The sequence below is a fragment of the Mus caroli genome, chromosome 6 (assembly GCF_900094665.2).
Source record: "Mus caroli chromosome 6, CAROLI_EIJ_v1.1, whole genome shotgun sequence".
In the NCBI taxonomy this organism is placed as follows: Eukaryota; Metazoa; Chordata; class Mammalia; order Rodentia; family Muridae; genus Mus; species Mus caroli.
In genome coordinates this window covers 144,329,756-144,350,224 of record NC_034575.1, presented here as the reverse complement: position 1 = coordinate 144,350,224, position 20,469 = coordinate 144,329,756, and the positions used below count along the sequence as shown (strand labels likewise).

Genomic DNA, 20,469 nt, shown 5'->3' with positions numbered 1-20,469 from the left:
GGCAGAGGCAGAGAGGCAGAGAGGCAGAGGCAGAGAGAGAGGCAGAGAGGTAGAGAGAGAGGCAGAGGCAGAGGGGCAGAGGCAGAGAGGCAGAGAGAGAGGCAGAGAGGCAGAGAGGCAGAGGCAGAGAGGCAGAGAGGTAGAGGCAGAAGGAGGGGCAGAGGGGCAGAGGCAGAGAGGCAGAGAGGCAGAGAGAGAGGCAGAGAGGCAGAGAGAGAGGCAGAGGGGCAGAGGCAGAGAGGCAGAGAGGCAGAGGCAGAGAGAGAGGCAGAGGCAGAAGGAGGGGCATCCTGAGTTTAAGGCCAGCATGGGCTACAGAGTAAGACAATGCCTCAAAATAGCACACAGTGTCCCCAGGAGGGAAGGAACCTCAAACATTCTCCTTTTCCCAGCTTCATTTATTTCTTGAGGCAGGGGTTCATATAACTCAGGCTGGCCAGGAACTTGCTCTGTGGACAGGGAGACCTTGAACCTTTTGTCCTTCCTGATGAATGTAGATGGAACCCAGAGCCTATGTTAGGTGGACACTCTACCAGCTGAGACACACCTCAGCCCCGACACATTTAACAGATCAGCTGTCACCTTTGCTTTCGTGGTCCTGCCTTACTGACAAAGTTGTCCTGTCCCCAGCCCTAGGGTGACTACCTTAAGACTGCCTTATGCCGAAGCTCAGGTTGAAGCCTGCCGATTCATCTCTGTGTTTTCTCCCTTGTGCAGTTCGCCTGGCTCTCACCGCTGTAGCTGGCAGCTTCGGTGGCCTCCTCCTGGTGGCCTCATGGTGGCGATTTGGGATCCTCACACTCTGCATGCTGTGCGTGGGACTCGTGCTGGGCTTCCTCGTGTCTTCTGGGACTTTCTTCATGCCTCTGGGTAGGAGATGCTGACTCTCAGGCTGTGTGGGGTTTTACTGGGGCTTTGGAACTGTCAGGAATCTGGATCCTGGAGTGTGTTGCTTATCTCTGTCTTCTGAAGAGTCAAGGCACTTGCAGAGATATCTGGCTTGACACCAAGGGAAGGGCCAGCTGAGAGCCCCCTCCTTGGGGACCTTAGAGTGTCCTCAGGGACAGCTCTCTGTGGGCGTCCCTTACAGCTAAGGTAGGTGTTGAGGCTCATAGGGAAGGACGGAGGCTTTATTTTTATTTTTAAATTTTACTTTAAATTTTGTGTATTTTGACACAAGGTCTCAGTCCAGGCTGGTTTCAACACACAGTAATCCTTTTGTTTCAATTTTCTGAGTACTGGGATTACAGCTGTGAGCCACTGTGCCTAGTTACTTTGTAAACATTTTAAACCTCACTCCCAGTATGTCTCGTGGATGAACCAGGGGCCGTTCTGGTGGGCACCATGCTTGGGAACCTGGTGCTGTTTCTGGCCTTCTCTTGACCTGCCTCTGTCCCATCCTTTGCCATCACCCACTCCGGGGGGGGGGGGGGGTCTCAAGCAGCCTGTGGACTCTGAGGCTGGTTCTGCAGGGTTCTAAGGTGAAGTTTTTGTGTTAAGGTATTTATTTCCGTCAGTCACAAAAATCTGGAGAGATGGCTCGGCCGTTAATAGCACTGGCTGCTTTTGCAGAGGATCCAGGTTTGTTTTCCAGCACCCATGTGGTGGCTCACAACTGTAAGTCCAGTTCCAGGGATCTGGCACCTTCTTGAGACCTCAGTGGGTATCAGGTTTGCACTTGGTGGATACATTTATCCGAACACTCATACACATAAATTAAATGAATCTATGAGAAGTAAAAACAGCTCATTAGCCTGTTTGAGGTTAACAAGTCGTTAGGCTTCGCATGCTGAGGCTTCTCAACACCACAGCTCCCTTTTTCATTTCTAACTTTTATTTACTAACTTTTGCTTCTTTTTTTTTTTTCTTTGGAGACAGGGTCTCATTATGTGGTTCTGGCTAGCTTGGAACTTTTGTGTAGACCAAGCTGGCCTCAAATTCAGAGATTCTCCTGAGTCTACCTCCTCAGTGCAGAAGCATTCCTCTTGAGACGCCCATGTGTCTGGGAGTGCAGGTGTCTGTACCTCTTCAGACGCCCAAGGGTCTGGGAGTGCAGGTGTCATGACCGCATGCAGCTCTGGGTCACCCAGGTGTGTAGTAGCAGAAAGCGTCTGAAGAGCATAAGTGTCCTACGCTGGTCTGTCCTGGAGTTAGTTCTTCATGAGAGGAAGTGGGCTAATGGTTCAAATCTATTCATACTGAGTTCACTGCTTAACTTGGAATATCGTCTGTGGGAATCTCCTCATTACAGAAGATTACGAAAGCTTAGAGTTAGAGGGGCCGTGAGCCTCCACACAGTATAATTATATAACAGTATAATAATAAGTCTTGCCACACTAGAGATAGGAATCAGACCAGAGTCTCACAGTGGATGAACAGGAGAGCAAGGCAGCCTCTTCAGGTCACCCTCTAGACCCCTCACACCTTCTAGGACATGCCCTTAAAAGGGATAATGTTGGGCTGGAGAGATGGCTCAGTGTTTAAGAGCACTGACTGTTCTTCTAGAGGCCCTGAGTTCAATTCCCAGCAACCACATGGTGCCTTGCAACCATCTGCAATGGTTAAAGAAGACAACCAACCAAACAAAAAAGGGATTATGTTAGCTGGGCATGGTTGCACACACTTTTAATCCTAGCAGAGGCAGGGCTTCCTGATGTAAAGACAGAGGCCAGCTTGATCTATCTACAGGACAGCCAAAGCTACACAGAGAAACCCTGTCTCAGATAAACACACGCAGGGTGGTATGGATTATACTGACCATTAAATGCAAACCAGAGTGTGGGTCTGGCTGCCAGCATATTGCCTGGCTGTCATTTTAAGCCTTGTGAGTGTCTTCGTCCATACTCAAGACAGTGAAATTTAACCTGTGAGCGTCTTGTATATTTTTGATTGCTCTGCTTTTCCAGGAAACCTAAATGTTTTTCATGATGATGGAGTGTTCTGGGTGACGTTCTCCTGCATAGCGCTGCTTGTTCCAGTCATCTTCATGAGCTGCCTAAGAATCGTAAGTGTGCCAGCGCAGTCCGATGACCCATCCTGCCAACCTTCAGGGGTCCCCATGGAGTGCTGTGTGTTTCCTTCATTAGGGAGGGCTCTGTGGTTATCTGTGCTGAGGAAGTTCTTTGATTACCAAGTGTCTGTCTCAGGGCAGGCCATCTTTCCCCACAGATGAAAGCAAGCAAGTTGTACTGTGAAAGTGCACACACACAGAGCACACACACACAGCACACGCAGCACTGTTTCTGGTGGCCTGGGGTGAGCTCTCCTCCCCTGATTTTGGACCTGATTAACTTAGACTGATCAACTTAAACAAAGAAAGGGGAGCTGGCAGGCCTGTAGCTTCAGGTAAGCATGTTCTGAGCCAGCCTTTAACATATCTGATCATCCTGGACTGGTCACCCAGAAAGAGGTCCTGTCAGGGAGAAAAAACCTATGGCCTTTGTCTCCTGTCAAGAGGATGAAGAATCAGGAAGTATGCTATCTTTATTATCTGTCTGTGGCCCCTTTCCCGATTGCTCTGCCCAGGGATCTGAAGAGCCCCCAGTCCCTCAGAGTCAGTACCTGTGAGAGCAGAGCAAACTACCTCCGTCTACTGCAGCAACTCAAAGGGCATTTAGTTTTAGCTGCCGCTGCAGAATGGCTCCTTTGATTAGATTTTACGGTGCAAGTTTTCGTCTCCTTCCCCTTTCTTCTTCTGGGAAGATTATTTTCTACAGTTTAGTTGTGCGTCACTCATTAACAGGGCTGCATTCTAAGAAGACACACACCCTTAGGCAGTTTTCCCATGGTTCAGGCATCAGAATGAACTCTAGGGACCTGCAGGGCCACAGTCACCACAGAGGATCTTATGGGATGGTGTCACTGGCCATATTGTTGCACAGTAGTTTGAGTGTTTTGCCTGCATGTAAATATGTGTGCCTGGTGCATGCCTGGTACCCATAGAGGCCAGAAGAGGGTGTCCCATCCCTTATGAACTATGGTTAAGGATGGATGTGAACTTCCATGTGAGTGCTGGCTCCCCTGCAAGAGCAGCAGGTAGTCTCAACCACTGAGCAACCCTATTTGATAGCCTAATTTAAACAGTGTGCTAAGAACCTACTATGGGGGAGGGGAGGACAGGAACGAATATGATAAAAACACACTGTATGAAACTCACAGAATAAAAAAGCAGACCCACTGTGGGCAAGGAAGGTTGTTTTTTACCATAGCCCTTGTCAGTGCTAAGACAGCACGAAGCCACCGAGAGAGCTGGAGGCTGCTCTCATTCCATGGGTGACACCTGTCTCCTCTGCTCTCCCGCAGCTGAACATCCTGGCTTGTGGAGTCGTGGGCTCCTACTCCGTGGTGTTGGCTGTTAACAGTTACATGTTCACAAGCCTCTCCTACATCACCCTGAACGTCCTCAGGAGAGCTCTCAACACAGATTTCCGAGGGGCTTTCATTAGAGTGCCTTTCCAGACCAACGGTAAGACACTGGACTGATGGCTAAATAGGCGTGCTGACTAACCCACCCACCCTAACAGGAGCACATAAGCATCACCTGGGGCTGAAATGTCTAAGGTAGTGGCTACTCATCCTTCCAAACATCTGAGTGAACTTTGCTAGCTGGGCTTGCTTACCTGTCCATTCTCAGATAGGGACCCTGTTTGGCATCTATCGGGCGTCCCTTTGTTTCTTCACTTCAATGAACAAGATGTGGTTTGTTTTCAATTAGTGATCAAATCATTACCTTAATTAGAAGATTCTGCTCATTATTGAGTTTCTATTTTAATTTGTCTTGGAGACAGGTTCTCTGTAGCCTAGGCTAGCCTCAAATTAACACTGATCCTCCTGTCTCTACCTTCCCTGAGATGTTGAGTGTGGACCCCAACATGTGGCTTGTGTTAACTCTTTAAAGGAAACAAAGAACACACTACATATTTTTTTTAAATATTTATTTATTTATTATATGTAAGTACACTGTAGCTGTCTTCAGACACACCAGAAGAGGGCATCAGATTTCATTACGGATGGTTGTGAGCCACCATGTGGTTGCTGGGATTTGAACTCAGGACCTTTGGAAGAGCAGTCGGCGCTCTTAACCGCTGAGCCATCTCACCAGCCCCACACTACATATTTACAGAGTTTTCAAACTGTGTTGATTTCAGACAAGTTTAAAGACATAGGGTAGAGAAGCATGTCTCAGAATTGGGACGTAGCAACAGTACAACTGTGACTTTAAGATTTTTTTTAAGGCAAATCTTTGCCTCTACTTAGAGACAATAATCAAGATCTTCCTCTTGGGATGAGAGGTCAGACGTGGAGACCTTGCGTTCAGAGATTTTTCTCCCTGGGGGTGTGGGGTCTAGGCAGTGTCTACCCCTGACCTTATAAGGTCTCAACCTAAGGTTGGTTCTACCAGAGTTCCCTGTGAGAGCAGTGAGTTTACTGGGCTTAATTAGAGTCTAGGGAAGAGGTTGTCTTTAAGAGCTTGGGTGAGCCCAAGGCAGCCACACTGGAAAGTCTGCACACAGTCCAGGCAATGGCATTCCCAGAGCCATGTCTTTGTTGGATGTTTGGTGGAATCTGGGGTGTCATCTCACATTGTGTTGAGTCCCATCCATGTAAGCAGCCAGGCCCCCTGGGAGTATGTAGAGAGTAGCTAGGGCAGCCATGTCTGCAGGTATTGCACATGGAAGCTCCAGAGCCAGCTTTCACTCCCTACTTCAACTTTCTGGATGCCTGTAGTAGAAGAAGCTACTGTCGTGTCTCCTCGTGCCTTGGCTTGTAAGTGAGGAGATACATTTGGACATATGTGCAAAATTGAAAGGAAGACATGCATTTAGCACGTGAAGGGGAAGCGCTGGTGCACACTAAATGTTAAACAGTTCAGAACCAGGTGTGTTCCTACACAGCTTTACTTCTGGCACTCAGGAAACTGAAGCAGGAGGACGGCCACAGATTTGAGGCCAGCAAGGGCTCATAGTTCCAGGTCAGGACTGACTATGGAATTAAGACCACCATCTTGAAAAATTAAAAAAAAATAAAAGAATAAAAGGGTGTGAGGGAGGAAAGAGAGAAAAGGAACAAGGAAAAAGAAAGAAAAAGAGAAGTTGGGGCTGGGGTGGGTGGCTCAGTGGGTAAGGTGCTTGCTCTGCGTTGTGAGGACCCAGGTTCAGATCCCTCTGTAAAAAGCCGGGCGTGAGCCGGGAGTGGTGGCGCACGCCTTTAATCCCAGCACTTGGGAGGCAGAGGCAGGTGGATTTCTGAGTTTGAGGCCAGTAACCAACTACAGTTAGCAGGGCTTGCTGGCCAGCTGCTCTGGCTCGTCAGGTTCAATGGGATAGGCACCTGTCCAAACAGTAAGATGAAGAACAACAGAGGAGCAATAGGAGAAGACACCTGCCGCCCACACTGGCCTCCACACACATGCATCTGCACACACCACACAAAAATTGTTGACTTGATGGTGCATGTCTATAATCTTGGTATTCAAGAGGAGAAGGCAGGAGGATTGCCATAAGTTTAGGGCTAATCTGGGCTATATCTTGAAACATATACTGAAAAGCAAAACCAACCCACAACACAGAATCCCCTGAGTACAAAGGATACTTCTCTCCTTTAGACTACATCATCCTGGCCATGTGGGGGATGCTGGCTGTCAGTGGAATTACACTTCAGATTCGAAGAGAAAGGGGACAGCCGCCTTTCCCTCCCCATCCCTACAAGGTATGGAAGCAAGAGAGAGAACGCAGAGTGACCAACATTCTGGACCCCAGCCATCACATCCCTCCCCTGAGGGAGAGGCTTTATGGTCGGGTCGCTCGGATCAAAGAGCTCTTCCAGAAGGAACAGCCGGCTGGAGAGAGGACACCGCTGCTTCTGTAGAAGGCTGAGGGTCAGTGTGCTTGCCCTGGAGTTCTCGTCTAGACTGCCCAGTTGTCCCAGGTCCATGCAGGGTCAGCCAGGATGGGTGACAGGGTGACGCCCCTGTGGATGTACAGCAGTGGAGTTAGAGGATTCTAAGTGATATGGTGAGAAAAGTCTCCAAAAAGTTGGCTGTAGATGTTTTTCCTCATTTTCCAGTCTTGAGAAGTTATCTTTTGGTTTATAAATAGATGATTGATGTCTTTTATAAAATACACCAAAAAATAAAAATGTCTCCTTGAAGCCCTGGTGTTTTGTTCTTGTAGCTTCTTGGACAGTTATGACTCAGTCTGAACCTGTGGAGGGGGAGGCAGGCAGTGGGTATTTATTCGCTTTGTGTGTAGAAGTTTAGGGATTTGATTTGGGCCCTTGAATGTCAAGACTAAGGGAAAAGTAACCCACTTTTCCTTAAAAGCAGTCTGATTATATTTGGCTGCATCTTATAATAAAATCAGGAACCCTTTTCATTTATTTTCAATATTCAAACGATTTATTTTAAAAACTGGCAAATTATCCTAACATGTAACAATGTAGATTTCCTGTTGTTTTGCCAGTTAGTGCTTTAAGTGGTAAATTAAATAACTAAATTTTTCTGTAATCTAAAATAGCTCAGTTTATTAAAGATAATATAACTTTTATATGAATAAGTTATTTATAGCCCATTTTGTGTTGGGGCCATTTAGAGCAGTGTTGGCTGCTGACCCTTCTTTCTTAGGTTGCATTAGATGGTGTATTTTGTCAGAGAGAAGTCAATGAGACCTTCCTAGCACCTGTGAAGTTGTGCTAATGATTGCTCTGTATAATCAAAGCCCCTGTGCTCTGAAGCTCAGAGGGATTGATCCCTTAGCCACCACCATGGGTTCTGTAAGGAAGGACATGCTCTTGACTCCTCTCAACGGTAGGGCTGAGAACTGGCTTCCCTGATGTGTGTGGCCTACAGTGCGCTGGTGTGTCAGTGCGCTGGTGTGTCAGTGCGCTGGTGTGTCAGTGCGCTGGTGTGTCAGTGCACTGGTGTGTCAGTCAGTGGTGTGCTTCTTAGTCTCTTCACAGCAATGACTATAGCCTTGACATTTCAGGGAGTGGGTGGAGTCTTCATTTGTGGCTTTGAAAAAAGGTTCTGAAGTTAAAACATAATGAAAAATTATAAAATGAACCCCTTTTGGTTTATTTCTGAAAATCCTATTCTGTTATTATCTAGCTTCAGCAATATATATATATATGTATATTTTAATTGCTATAGGGTTTCTGGCTTCTGTCACATGCTTGTATTTTAGTTGTGCAGATTGTTGGAGAACTATTCTCTGTACTGTCGGAACACACTGCTAGTCAGAGCTAAAAAAGGCAGAATATGCTTTCTTGGAGGGAAATACAAAATATTTGTAAATTTTCATAATTTTTAATACCATTTGTATAATTTTTGTAATAAATACCTACTTTGAAAAAATGCTTAATGTCCTCCTTATTAGGATGTCTCCAGGAGTTTATACCAGTCTTGTATGTACTTATATAAATTTAATCTGGAAAATACAGTTGTTTTAAAAACTTCACTTAAGGATAACAGGAAGTGAAGGGAATCCAGGGTGATTATGTTATGGTTTATGTAGATTTAAATGTATTTACTCATTTTTTTTTCTTTTTTCATTATTTATTGACTTTACATCCCAATATCAGCCCCCCTCCCTCCCATCCCCCTCCCACAGCTCCTTCCCCCATCCCCCTATTCTTCTCCTCAGAGGAGGAGGTCCTTTGGCTATCACCCCACCCTGGAACATCAAGTCATTGCAGGACTAGGCGCATCTCATTGAGGCCAGACAAGGTAGCCCAGTTGGGGGAATAGAATCCACAGACAGGCAATAGAGTCAGGGTAAGCCTTCCCCGCTCCACTCTGCTCCACTTGTTGGAGACCAAGCTGCACATCTGCGTGGAGGGCCTAGGTCCAGCCCATGCTTGCTCTTTTGGTGGTGAATCAGTCTCTGGGAGCCCCCAGAGTCCAGGTGTGTTGACTCTGTTGGTCTTCCTGTCGAGTTCCTATCCCCTTTGAGCCCCTCAGTCCCTCAACACTTCCACAAGACTCCCTGTGCTTCATGTAACCATCTAATATTTGGCTGTGGGTCTCTGCATCTCTTTCCATTGGCTTCTGGGTGGGACCTCTCAGAGGACAGTTATGCTAGGCTCCTGTCTGCAAGCATAAACAGAGCATCATTAATAGTGTCAGGGACTGGTTCTTGCCCATGGGATGGGTCTCAAGTTGGGCCAGTCATTGTTGGGCCATTCCCTTAGTCTCTGCTCCATCTTTGTATACATCTTGTAGGCAGGACAAGTTTTGGGCTAAAGTTTTGTGTGTGGGTTGTTGGTAGTCCTGACTGGCTATAGGAGGCAGCCAATTCAGGCTCCATATCCCCCCACCACTATGATTCTCAGCTAGTTAACCCAATAGACTCTCTAGCAGGTCCTGGAGATGCCCTGCCCCTGCTCACTACCAATTTCTGTTCTCTTGTTTGCTCTCCCTACACCTGATTCCTACCCCCTCCCACCCCGTTGCTTCCCCCATCCCCTTACCCACTCAGTTCCCTCCCTCCATCCACCTCCAATATCTAATCTTCCCTAAAACTAAACAGAATTCTCAACAGAGGAACCTTGAATGGCTCAGTAGCACTTAGAGGAACATTCAACATCCTTAGTCATCAGGGAAATGCAAATCAAAATGACTCTGAAATTTTTACTCATCAGAATGGCTAGGATCAAAAACTCGAGTGACAGACCATGCTGACGAGGATGTGGAGCAACACTCCTCCATTGCTGGCTGGAGTGCAAACTTTTACAACCACTCTGGAAATCAGTTTGGTGGTTTCTCAGAAAATTGGAAATAGTTCTACCAGAAGACCGCTATACCCAGCTATACCGCTCTTGGGCACATACCCCAAAAGATGCTCCACCATACCCCAAGGACACTTGCTCAACTATGTTCATAGCAGCCTTATTTGTAATAGCCAGAAACTGGAAACCTAGATGTCCCTCAACTGGGGAATGGATAAAGAAAATGTGGTTCGTTCACAAATGGCCCAGGGAGTAAAGGCACTTGACCTGAAATCTGGAGACCTGAAGTCAGTCCCTGCAGCTCATAAAGGTGGAAGGAAAGGACTGTCGCCACAGAATCATCTTCTGGTCTCCAGAGCATGTGCCACAGCATGTGTGCACTGTGGTATGTGTCCCACATGCAGACAAGTATTTATATTTAAACAATTCCTGTACAATTTCAGCTGTTTGTACATACACCTTAAAAAATAACTAGGCAGGTTTCTGACCCAGAGGAAATGTACAGTAAGTTCTGGGTCGGGAATGAGGTTGTGGGAAGAGACTGACTGGCTAGTTCTATTTGTGGTTACACCTTCACTCTCCTTTAAAGATAAAGGGTAAAGATGAATGTGGCCTGGCCTGAGGATGTGCTCCGTGGTGGAGACTGTGCAAGGCCCTACCAGGTTCTAGCTCAAGGGCCTTCTCCAGGTAAGAATAAGAGCTATTAAATATCTAGAGATTTAAACAAGACTCACAGTACATAAAGAGGCATATATGGAATGCCTACAGTGCACTGTTTTGTTTTTTAAATCTTCAATTTGAGTATCCACACAGATGGGAAGCAAAGGAGGCTCAGCTTAAAGCAAGCACTGGGGAAACCAGGTTAAGCACATGGGCTTGTTGAAGAAATGAATGGAGCCTAGTCACCAGAATGCTGGAGTCAAAGTGGCCAAGCCTGCTGATCCAAGCCAACCTCCACCTGAATTTCCCCAGGATCCTGAGAACTGTTTAGGCCCTAATTCTAGGCTTTGTCACAGTGCTTTTTGTATTAGTTTGAGGAATACATGAGCAGGCCCTCATACTTGTAGAGCAAGCACTGTCCCAACTGAGCCACCTCCCAAGCCCTGTAGGTGTGTAACTTAACACTTTTATTAATGTGGCCTTTGGCTTTTCCGTTGCTTTTTACCACACCAAGTGTCCTGACAATGATTTCTTAGGTTTTTTTTTTTTTTTTTTTTTTGAGACATGGTTTAGCCCTGGGTGTCCTAGAACTCATTTTGTCTACTGTTAGTCAGGGTTTCTATTCCTGCACAAACATGATGACCAAGAAGCAAGTTGGGGAGGAAAGGGTTTATTCAGCTTACACTTCCATGCTGCTGTTCATCACCAAAGGAAGTCAGGACTGGAACTCAAACAGGTCAGGGAGCAGGAGCTGATGCAGAGGCCATGGAGGGATGTTCTTTACTGGCTTGCCTCCCCTGGCTTGCTCAGCCTACTCTCTTATAGAACCCAAGACTACTAGCCCAGGGATGGTCCCACCCACAAGGGGCCTTTCCCCTTTGATCACTAATTGAGAAAATGCCTTACAGTTGGATCTCATGGAGGGATTTCCTCAACTGAAGCTCCTTTCTCTGTGATAACTCCAGCTGTGTCAAGTTGACACAAAATTAGCCAGTACATCTACTAAGCTAGCCTCAAACTCCCAGAGATCCACCTGCTTCAGCCACACAAGTGCTGGGATCAAAGATATGTGCCACCACTGCCCAGCCTAAGGGTGAATGTTATTATCTACTCTGCTGTGGCTTGGACTAGGGCTAGCAGGTATGCTCCTGCATAAACAGCCAGCAGGACTTGCTAACAAATTCAATGCAATGCAAGATATAAAAGAAACTAAAGTCTAAGGTGCCCTGCAAGGATGGGGACACTTTAGAAGTTTGGGGATGAAGAGTTTGGCTTTGGGCAATTTCCGCCTGAAATGTCTCTATGGTAGTTACACACAGATTAGTGTGGAGGTTATGAGAACTCTAAGCAGGAGCTGTAAGTCTGAGAGTCCCAGGGCATTAAAAAATTTTTTATGCGGGTTATAGACTGGGTGAGACCTTGGAAAAATTGAGGGGAGTCACAGCACTATATAGGAATAAGGCATGTATGTGCACAAACACACACACTCCCACATACCCACAAATGCACTGGCACAAACAGCCCCTCCCCCTCCCACCAAAAAAAAAAAAAAAAGGCCGAAGAGCTGAGTATGCAGCTTAGAAGAGCTCTTGTATATAAAGTTCTGGGTTTAAACCCTAGCACCACCTATCCCCTCAGCAAAGACACAAAGTATATTTAAGAAATGTGAGCTTTGTTTTTAAATTAACCCTGAGACCAGACCAGTTTTAAACACTCATCTTTATTGACAAAATAGGCTCCTCTTCAGCACACTCTCATATGTAAGCTTAAAGCTGTTTATTTTGGGGGTGGGGGTGGGGTGGAAAACTTGCTAAAAACAAAGCAAATGTCTTTCAATATTCACAACCTTAAAATTATATCCGAGAAAACAAAGGATAAATAATTTTTTATAAAAATAATTACTTCTCAAATAACATTTCACAATAGACCTGCTCAATACATTGATCTGACTCATCTCAACTGTGCCGCCTTTCTTTTTAAAATTCTGGCCTGGGACAAAACTACATGAAAGAAAGTACCATTAAATTAAGGGTTACTTTCCAAAAAACAATAGAAAAATCTTAAAAATAAATCACTTATATATAAAATATTAAGGCCTCTGCATGAGAACGGTTTAACATCTGGGGTACTGGCCCTTTCCTAGTTGACCTATGACCCCACTCACCTCAAACTTCAGAATGAAAGGTTCTCAAGTGAAAAGTCCTTTTAATTTTGCCAATACATGAAATTACACATAAAATTACACTGCAAAGTAATATGTACTTAACAAATGATATATTGAAAAGTCTAACTTTCTGTCTGTGCTAATTTCAGTATGGACTTCAGATACAAGTATAGTGTATTTTTAGCCATATCTCACAATCTTTTATTCTTATCACTGCAGAAAAGTTTAGGTTGCAGTTGGTATGAAAGCACACTTCTGTATCCTGTGGCCTTAAGCTTTTTTTTTTGAAGTGCAAAGCACAATCCCTTCGTGTCCACACTTCACTGCCAGTTTCTGAGTCACAGGTTGTAGGAAACCTCACAGGTTACAAGAACTAGATGGGGCTTAGACTCAGAACTTTGATTTTTGGAACCTGTATCTACTTTGTAAGTGTATGAAGAGTAATTTCTTAAATAACAATAAAGGAATTCCAAATTAACTGGAAATGACCATACCTATCTCATTACATTAAATTGTCAACTCTTGTCTATTGGTGAACTGTCTTGTATCCTTAAACATCATGAAAAGAGGAGGAAGAATCAGGTTCATTGTTAACAGAGAACCAAAACATAATCTTTCAAAGTAGTTTAACCTACTAAATGTGTCTATCTATGGCTGCCTTTCTTAGAAAGTATATTCTTTGTCTTTCCTTCCTGAGATGCATACACTTAAGCAAGTCATGAATAACTGCTAGCTAAGAGTTATGGGAATTAGGTGTAAGTATGTTCCTTCTGTTTGTGATGCAAGTGACATATTCCTATAGCCTTTAAGCATGAACTGCCTTTGATGAGGGCCGAGCAAATGGGCAGGTGAGCACCAACGCAGCAGCTTTATGTACACAAGCTATGCCAACTCTGACACTGAACAGGAAGGTAAGACTTAGAACAAAGTCTTCCATTCAGAAAACCACACCAACCTTACTTTAAAAATTGTGATAATTTAGGCTTTCCAACATTTATTAGGAGTATTCAGGGTGATCTATGTAGCATCTAAGAAGCCAACAGCACTTCTGAAACTGCAGTGCTCAGCAGGACCTTGAANACTCGCTGTTCACTGTGGCTCAGCTTCTCCTTTCTGACTGTGATTGGGATCTGGTTTATGACCACTGGTTATACTTTCTGCTGCTGTCTCTCTGCCAGTGTCCCTGTACATACCAGAGGGAAAAGGCTGACTGAAGTTGGGTTTTATGTTCACACATCCACTCACTTCTGGGCCCATTCTAGTGACCACACAGAAAGCCACTCAGCTCTTCCTCAGACTCAGGTCACTGTTAGTCACTAAGGCAGATAGAGATGTACTCTCTGATGCATCATCCTTCCGAAGGTTCAAAAAGGATTCTCGAGTTATCTGAAGGATCTCTCTCAAGCCTTTATTTTCTTGCTGTAAGAAAACAAGGAAAACCCAAGATGAGAAACATGCAGAAACAGAAACTGCTGATTTGGCTGACTCCCTTAAGACAGCTCCAAGAGGGATACATATTTTAAAAGTTAATTTTATGAAGTGTGGCACAGAAAGCACTCTATAACACATAAATGGATAGATATACTATGAGTTACAGGCAGTCACAACCTCAATCTAAACAGATTTCAAAGCCTGGTGTGGTGACACCTGCCTTTAATCCCAGCAGTTGTTAGGCAAAGGCAGGGGGATCTCTGTGAATTTGAGGGCTTTCTAGTTTGCATAAGGGTTCTAGGCCAGCCAGGGCTAGACAAAGGCAGATTTCAAATGGTGTTAAGATGCAGCATCAGTACTCAGCCTCCTCACGGCTGGAAGCCCTAGGGGTGCAGATGCAGCAGGGGACTAGGCAGAAGTCAGCTTGTTCTGCACACAGACTGGAGGTGATATATGTGTATATAAAACACCCATCAACACTCACGCTAGGGATACGTTTATATGAATAAGACTTTGACGTAGATTTCATCACTCAATAGAAGTTAGTAGGTATGTTTCCCCAGCAAAATTTAAGTTCAGTCAAGACCAGCTGAGGTAATTATTTTTCAGAAAGAAATGTAAATGGTTATTTAATATTGTAAGCAATTTTGTCATTTTATAACCTATTCTCTACAGCAGTTGTGGGCTTACTTTCCAAGTCTCAATGGTCTGGCCCAAGGGTTGTTTCTGAGCATAGTTCTGACTTCTCCTTTTGCATTACCACAACGAAGCTGAGCAGATATAAACTGACTAGTTTGCAAAGTCCAAAATGCTTTCTGGTCCTTTGCTGAGAAAGCCGACCTACCCGTATTATATAATGGGAGAGTACTATCTGCTCCAAGACAGATAGGTTTTATGGCCATCCATAAGAAATTTCCTGATCGTGATTCCAAACAAATTGATTTAAATTTTATTTTCTGGGTGTATCTGTTCTATGTGTTTATGTACATTTGAAGACAAAAAGCTGAAGCCAGGAGTCTTCCTCTGTTGCAATCTACTTTCTTTTTTGAGATAGGGTTTCTTTTTTTTTTGGTTTTTTGAGACAGGGTTTCTCTGTGTAGCCCTGGCTGTCTTGGAACTCACTCTGTAGTGGCTGGCCTCGAACTCAGAAATCCTCCTGCCTCTGCCTCCCAAGTGCTGGGATTAAAGGCGTGCACCACCACGCCCGGCTGAGATGGGGTTTCTTGTTGAACCCGGAACTTATTGTCCCAGCTAGCCATTGTACCTGACGTTTACAATGGTGTTAGATCCAGAGTCAGGTCCTCCTGCTTCACAGTCCAGCTGTCCACCCGCTGGAGAGCTGAGGCTAACCTTCCTGATCCTCCTGCCTCTCCTTCCCAAGTGCTACAATTAAAGGAGCACCACACCTGGTATTATTTGTGCATTATAATTTTTTTTATATCATTATGATCTCTAGCACAAAGAACTGAATTTTTAAAATTATGAAATTGAAGAAATTCATATATATGTGAATGAATTCATATACATATACTTCTTCAATTTCATAATTTTAAAAACTCAGATATATATGAACACAATGCAGAATCAAAACTCAACCTTTTCTTTTCAAGACAGGGTTTCTCTGTGCAGCTCTGACTGTCCGGGAACTCGCTCTGTGGACCAGGCTGGCCTTGAACTCAGAAATCCACCTGCTTCTCTCTCTCACATGCTGGGATTAAAGGTAAGTGCCACTATGCCTATTTTAACAGTCAACTTTGTCAGCTACTGGTATACTTATGCATCCCTGCAGACCCCAGACTCTGACATTACTACCCAGTGGTCTATTCCACTGGCTGTTACCAGCATTCAGATTCAGGAATCATTACAACCAACTTAAAGAGTGTGGGTGTTAAGACTGGGAATGTTCTCTGGTTGAATGTTTTCAGTGATACTTTCAACTCATATTTAATTTAAAGTTTAAAACTCACTTCAAGTTGAAATATCCGCTCCTGTTCCTTGCAACCCTGCTGCTCGTCAATTTCAATAGCTTTTCTCATTACTGCTGCCATCTCGGTGATTTGGTCAACATGTGCTTGCAACTCCTGGAAGAAAGGGTGGACGTGGAGATGAGAGGAAGACTTTACTAGGTTTGAGTTGTCTCTTTTGATAGAACCACACTGCCACCTAACACAAGTGTGATGTCCTTGTGTGGCCTCTTAACATGAATCATAACACACTGGTGGACATCAGGTGTCAAGATTAGTATTAAGGATATGCATCACAATATAACTCAACCCCAGAGCAAAATACTTATTCACATTTATCATGACCAGGAAGATTTCTTTTTCACATCTACATGTACTGTGGTAAAAGGGGAAAGATTAAAAACTGTTGGCACACATGCTATTTCTTCTTCCCTGAAGCCTGTGTGACTCAGTCTCCTCTGTAGTATTAATGCATATAAGCTGATTCAACTCAACCAATCCTCCTTGAGAGTAAGAAGAATATTGTTTACATCCGTCTGTTACTTATCTAGTGTTTGTTGTGTAAGAATTATTACGTAAAATGAACAAAGTGCTATGGAGTATTAAAACACAAACTGGCATTTTTTTCCCACTTGATGAAAATAGAATTAATTTCATTATATTAGATACCCATATTTATCAGTTTTACAATTTCTTTCAATCTCATTCCTTGCTTTTTACATATCTATGATGTGTCAAGCAGTAAGCCAGGCAACAAAAGTGCAGTTCCTCTCAATATACCTCCCCTAACCTTATGAGCTTTGTTCAGTAAAGGAGACAAAGGGGTTTAAAAATTGAACAGAGGCCCGAGAATAATCACCTTGTTAATACAAAAAAACGAAGAGTCAATGAAAAAAAATTCCCAAATGAACATCAAGTCTTTTAGATAGTTGGATGGTTATAGGAAGGATTTGATCAAGACCTTAAAGAACCCACATAACTATTAAACTGCAAGAGCATCCTATCACTGAGCTACGCCCCAGCCCCATTTAATAATCTTGCATGTTTTTGGTTCTGGAGAATGAATCCAGGGCTACACCCTTAGTGGAGGTTATACCTTTGTCTTAATGGAGAAATCTTTGTAACATAGCACTCAGAAGACACAATAAAGAATTAATCTGTTTTGTCTAGTACAGTGCAATTAAAATAAAAACTAAGTACGTTAAAAATTAGTAATCCTGTCTCTCACTTGTACAACACTTTTAAGTGGTCAATGGTGATATGTGGATAAGTACCTTCCACATGATACACAGATACCCTCTATGGTCTACTGGACAGCCCTGGATTAGCCTGTGGTAGCAAAGCTGTTACCAAAGCAAGGAGTTACCATTGTCTGCCATACTGCAAGGTCACTAAGATGCCTGTTACAGAGGACACAGTACAGAAAACTGAATAGCTGAATGACGGTAAGAAATTTTGAATACCAATGGCTTTCTCAGTTTATAATGTAGTCACAACTGTGGCACTAGCATAGGCTTAAAAGGAACATAGGAAGCCAATAATTTCTTGCCTTTAAAATGAAGAGTGGTGTTGATTTTTTAGTACAGTCTGTTTTAACAAGACCATCCGGAAGAAACAAAGCATACTTTGCATGAATTAGAGGCCCCGTGAATGACTTACTAACTGTGAGGGTCCCACTGCTTTTAAGGGACACAAAGCAAGAGCTATACGCTCTGAAGCTCAGGCACCAACAGAGCTGTCTTGACACACTGCTCACTTCTATGTCTGTTTATTCCTACTCTGCAGCAACAAAACTTAAGACACAAGCAGAGAGCATCACTATGTACAGCTATGTCTGCACAAAAGGCTTTCCTATTTGTGAAATCAAACAAAAGGACTGCAAATAATTAAAGATCTAAATTAAAAGTTTCAAGTTTGATGGACCAGCCCTTTTATTCTAATAGGCTTAAAGTTATTATAAAGAAAATACAGTTTTCTTTTTTTAGACAGGGTCTTACTGCATAACTCTGGCTAGCCTGGAACGCACTATGTAGACCAATCTGGCCTCAGACTCACAATGACCTCCCTGCCTCTGCCTTCTGAGTAAGAAAACATTTAGAAATACACAGTTTTATAACAAAAACTTCAGCAGCGTCTAGCAAGAGCAAAAAAAAGATGGTAGGTAAACATCTCGAAAGTTTCTGTCACACTGTGTGTATGTATATACACACACATATATACATATACATATATACACATACACACAAAGACATTATTTATAGTTTTATGTATGTAAATTTTATGTATGTATATGTATAATTACTTATATCCTGTGCATGAAACACAGAGAACTTGGGACAAACTGAAGCGTCTTAGACTCAGCAGCATGGCCATGAAAAGCACACCGTTCTTTCATTGATTCCATTTATTTGCTGATCTAATCTGAAGGGCAAGTCAAAGTAAAACAAGTTTTTAAATGGACCCCACTTCCGTCCATCCCCAAAGTTGGCTGTTTGATTTAGTGTACATTCTGATTTGCCTCCAAGTGCCTCCTCTCCAGTCCGTGCTGAGGTGCTTCAAGGATGTGCCGAGATGCATCCAGGAAGAATCCTTCGCAGCTGTTACGATGTACCATGTCAATCTGTAGTACAGAGTCATTATAGTGTTAATACGGATTTTATCCGTCATAATAAACTGAGTGAGTGTTAGTTCATGCGTGTTAGCCAACTGTGGAATGTTTGCTTTTTTAAGATTTCCAAAAAGGCATCTGTTAAAAAATAATGTAAAAATATGTATTTGGACGAAACTAAGTTATGTTTTCTAGTGATTTTTAAATATGGACTCAAAAAGCTCTAGGTGAGTGTAAAATTATATTACTGTAGCTTCAAGTGGGACTCATGCTCCAAAGTGCAGCTACATTCGTCTGTTCCCCCAAGCGTGCTCCAGAACTGTTTGTGTTTAGGCATATTAGACCACTGGTGCCTAAACAATTCTAGAATCCTGCACCTTTGTGCCTTTGTCTCATTTCTCTGCTTTTGCATCCCCCACTCCTGTAGTTAATTCAAGGCTAGATTAAATAATTTGCCTTTTAGACTTTGCTCCTTCTACTATAATAACTACTAATTTTTATCATACTACCTTATATCATAGTTACTTTTTTCCCTCTATCTTCCATTACACTGTAAGCTTAACAGTAATATAATGAATTCCTTCATTTACCTTGTTCTTGCCTACTAACAACTAAATACAGGGTACTAATCAATGTTTAATTTACTGAGCCAGAGTGTCTCCTTTTTGGGAAAAATCAAAACCACAAACATTAGTATGCATTAGTTAGAATTAATAGCAAATAACTGAACAGTCACTTTACGGAAGGCAATGATCAGCACTCAGATGACCTCAATCTACATAATAAGAATGGAAGCCTTAGTGGCTACTTAGGAAGTGTTTAACTTTTAAATGACAGGAGAGCATAGATGAATGGTACACCAGTGGGTTTTATTTTTGGTATGGGAATTCAACCCAGAGCCTCAGGCATGCTCAGCACATGCTCTACCATGGAGCTTGCCCCATCTCCTCATGTGCTTTAGAAAACAGATGCTGCCACAGTGGCTACTACATGGGACTAACGATCTGCTGGATTTTACTCTACACCCCTAGCTCCTGCCCACCATAGTGTTTACTCTTCTTTCAAAATTTCATTTTTAGAATTGTAGAACATGAGGGCCTTTGAAAATTAAAACTGCATTTCAATTCTTTATACTTAAAAAAAATCCTCTTAGTTACGCATTTACTTATTTCTTTGTAGGAGGGTAGAGTTAAGATAGCATCTCATGTAGTCCAGGCTATCCTTAAATCTTGACCTTTTTGCCTCTATCTCACAAGTACTGGGGTTAAAGGGGTGAGTGCTACCAGACTTACGTATACACTGAAATGCTCTGTAACGAATATTATCATTAACAATATAGACTTTACATTCAGAAGACCAGTTAATACCCAAGAACTTCCATTTTGTTAGGGCATGAATATTACAACTAGATAATATTAAATCCAATTTTAATTCTTTATTTTCCTACTAACACAAGAGGTAGCTGTTAATTCTTAATATGTAGATCTGTCAACCAAAGAATACTAATAATTACTTAATTTTGATGGAATAATTTAAAAATCTAGACATCATCATGGAAAAAAATATTTAAAAAATTCAAGAATATGTATCAATAATTGAGAAATATATATATATATAAAACATAACTACCACTATTTCTTAAATAATATTAGTTGTAAGTAGGTTACTTTATCGTTATCCAATCTAGTTTAGTATTTTTATTTCACACTGGCAGTTAAAATTCAGTTTAATGTAAACAGCAACAGTTATCCTGCTTGTCTTGACAACTGACCCCCAAGTGACCCTAAGTAAACTGACTGCAAGAATGCTCACCCTAGCCGGGCGGTGGTGGCACATGCCTTTAATCCCAGCACTTGGGAGGCAGAGGCAGGTGGATTTCTGAGTTTGAGGCCAGCCTGGTCTACAAAGTGAGTTCCAGG

General features: G+C 43.2%; 2 protein-coding genes across 2 annotated transcripts in view; one reads left to right on the top strand and one right to left on the bottom strand.

The window, feature by feature from the left end:
* The window catches only part of Tm7sf3 (transmembrane 7 superfamily member 3), a 29,174-nt gene extending 22,025 nt beyond the window's left edge, over positions 1–7,149 (top strand). Inside the window, exons 9-12 of the mRNA XM_021165447.1 lie at positions 718–870; positions 2,907–3,004; positions 4,303–4,465; positions 6,605–7,149. Of these exons, the coding sequence (XP_021021106.1) occupies positions 718–870; positions 2,907–3,004; positions 4,303–4,465; positions 6,605–6,867 (677 nt within the window). The 3' untranslated portion in view covers positions 6,868–7,149. The remainder of the gene's footprint in view (positions 1–717; positions 871–2,906; positions 3,005–4,302; positions 4,466–6,604) is intronic.
* Positions 7,150–12,083: 4,934 nt separating this feature from the next.
* The window catches only part of Fgfr1op2 (FGFR1 oncogene partner 2), a 21,792-nt gene continuing 13,406 nt past the window's right edge, over positions 12,084–20,469 (bottom strand). Inside the window, exons 5-7 of the mRNA XM_021164376.2 lie at positions 18,449–18,562; positions 15,946–16,059; positions 12,084–13,966 (exon numbers count right to left, since the gene is read on the bottom strand). Of these exons, the coding sequence (XP_021020035.1) occupies positions 13,829–13,966; positions 15,946–16,059; positions 18,449–18,562 (366 nt within the window). The 3' untranslated portion in view covers positions 12,084–13,828. The remainder of the gene's footprint in view (positions 13,967–15,945; positions 16,060–18,448; positions 18,563–20,469) is intronic.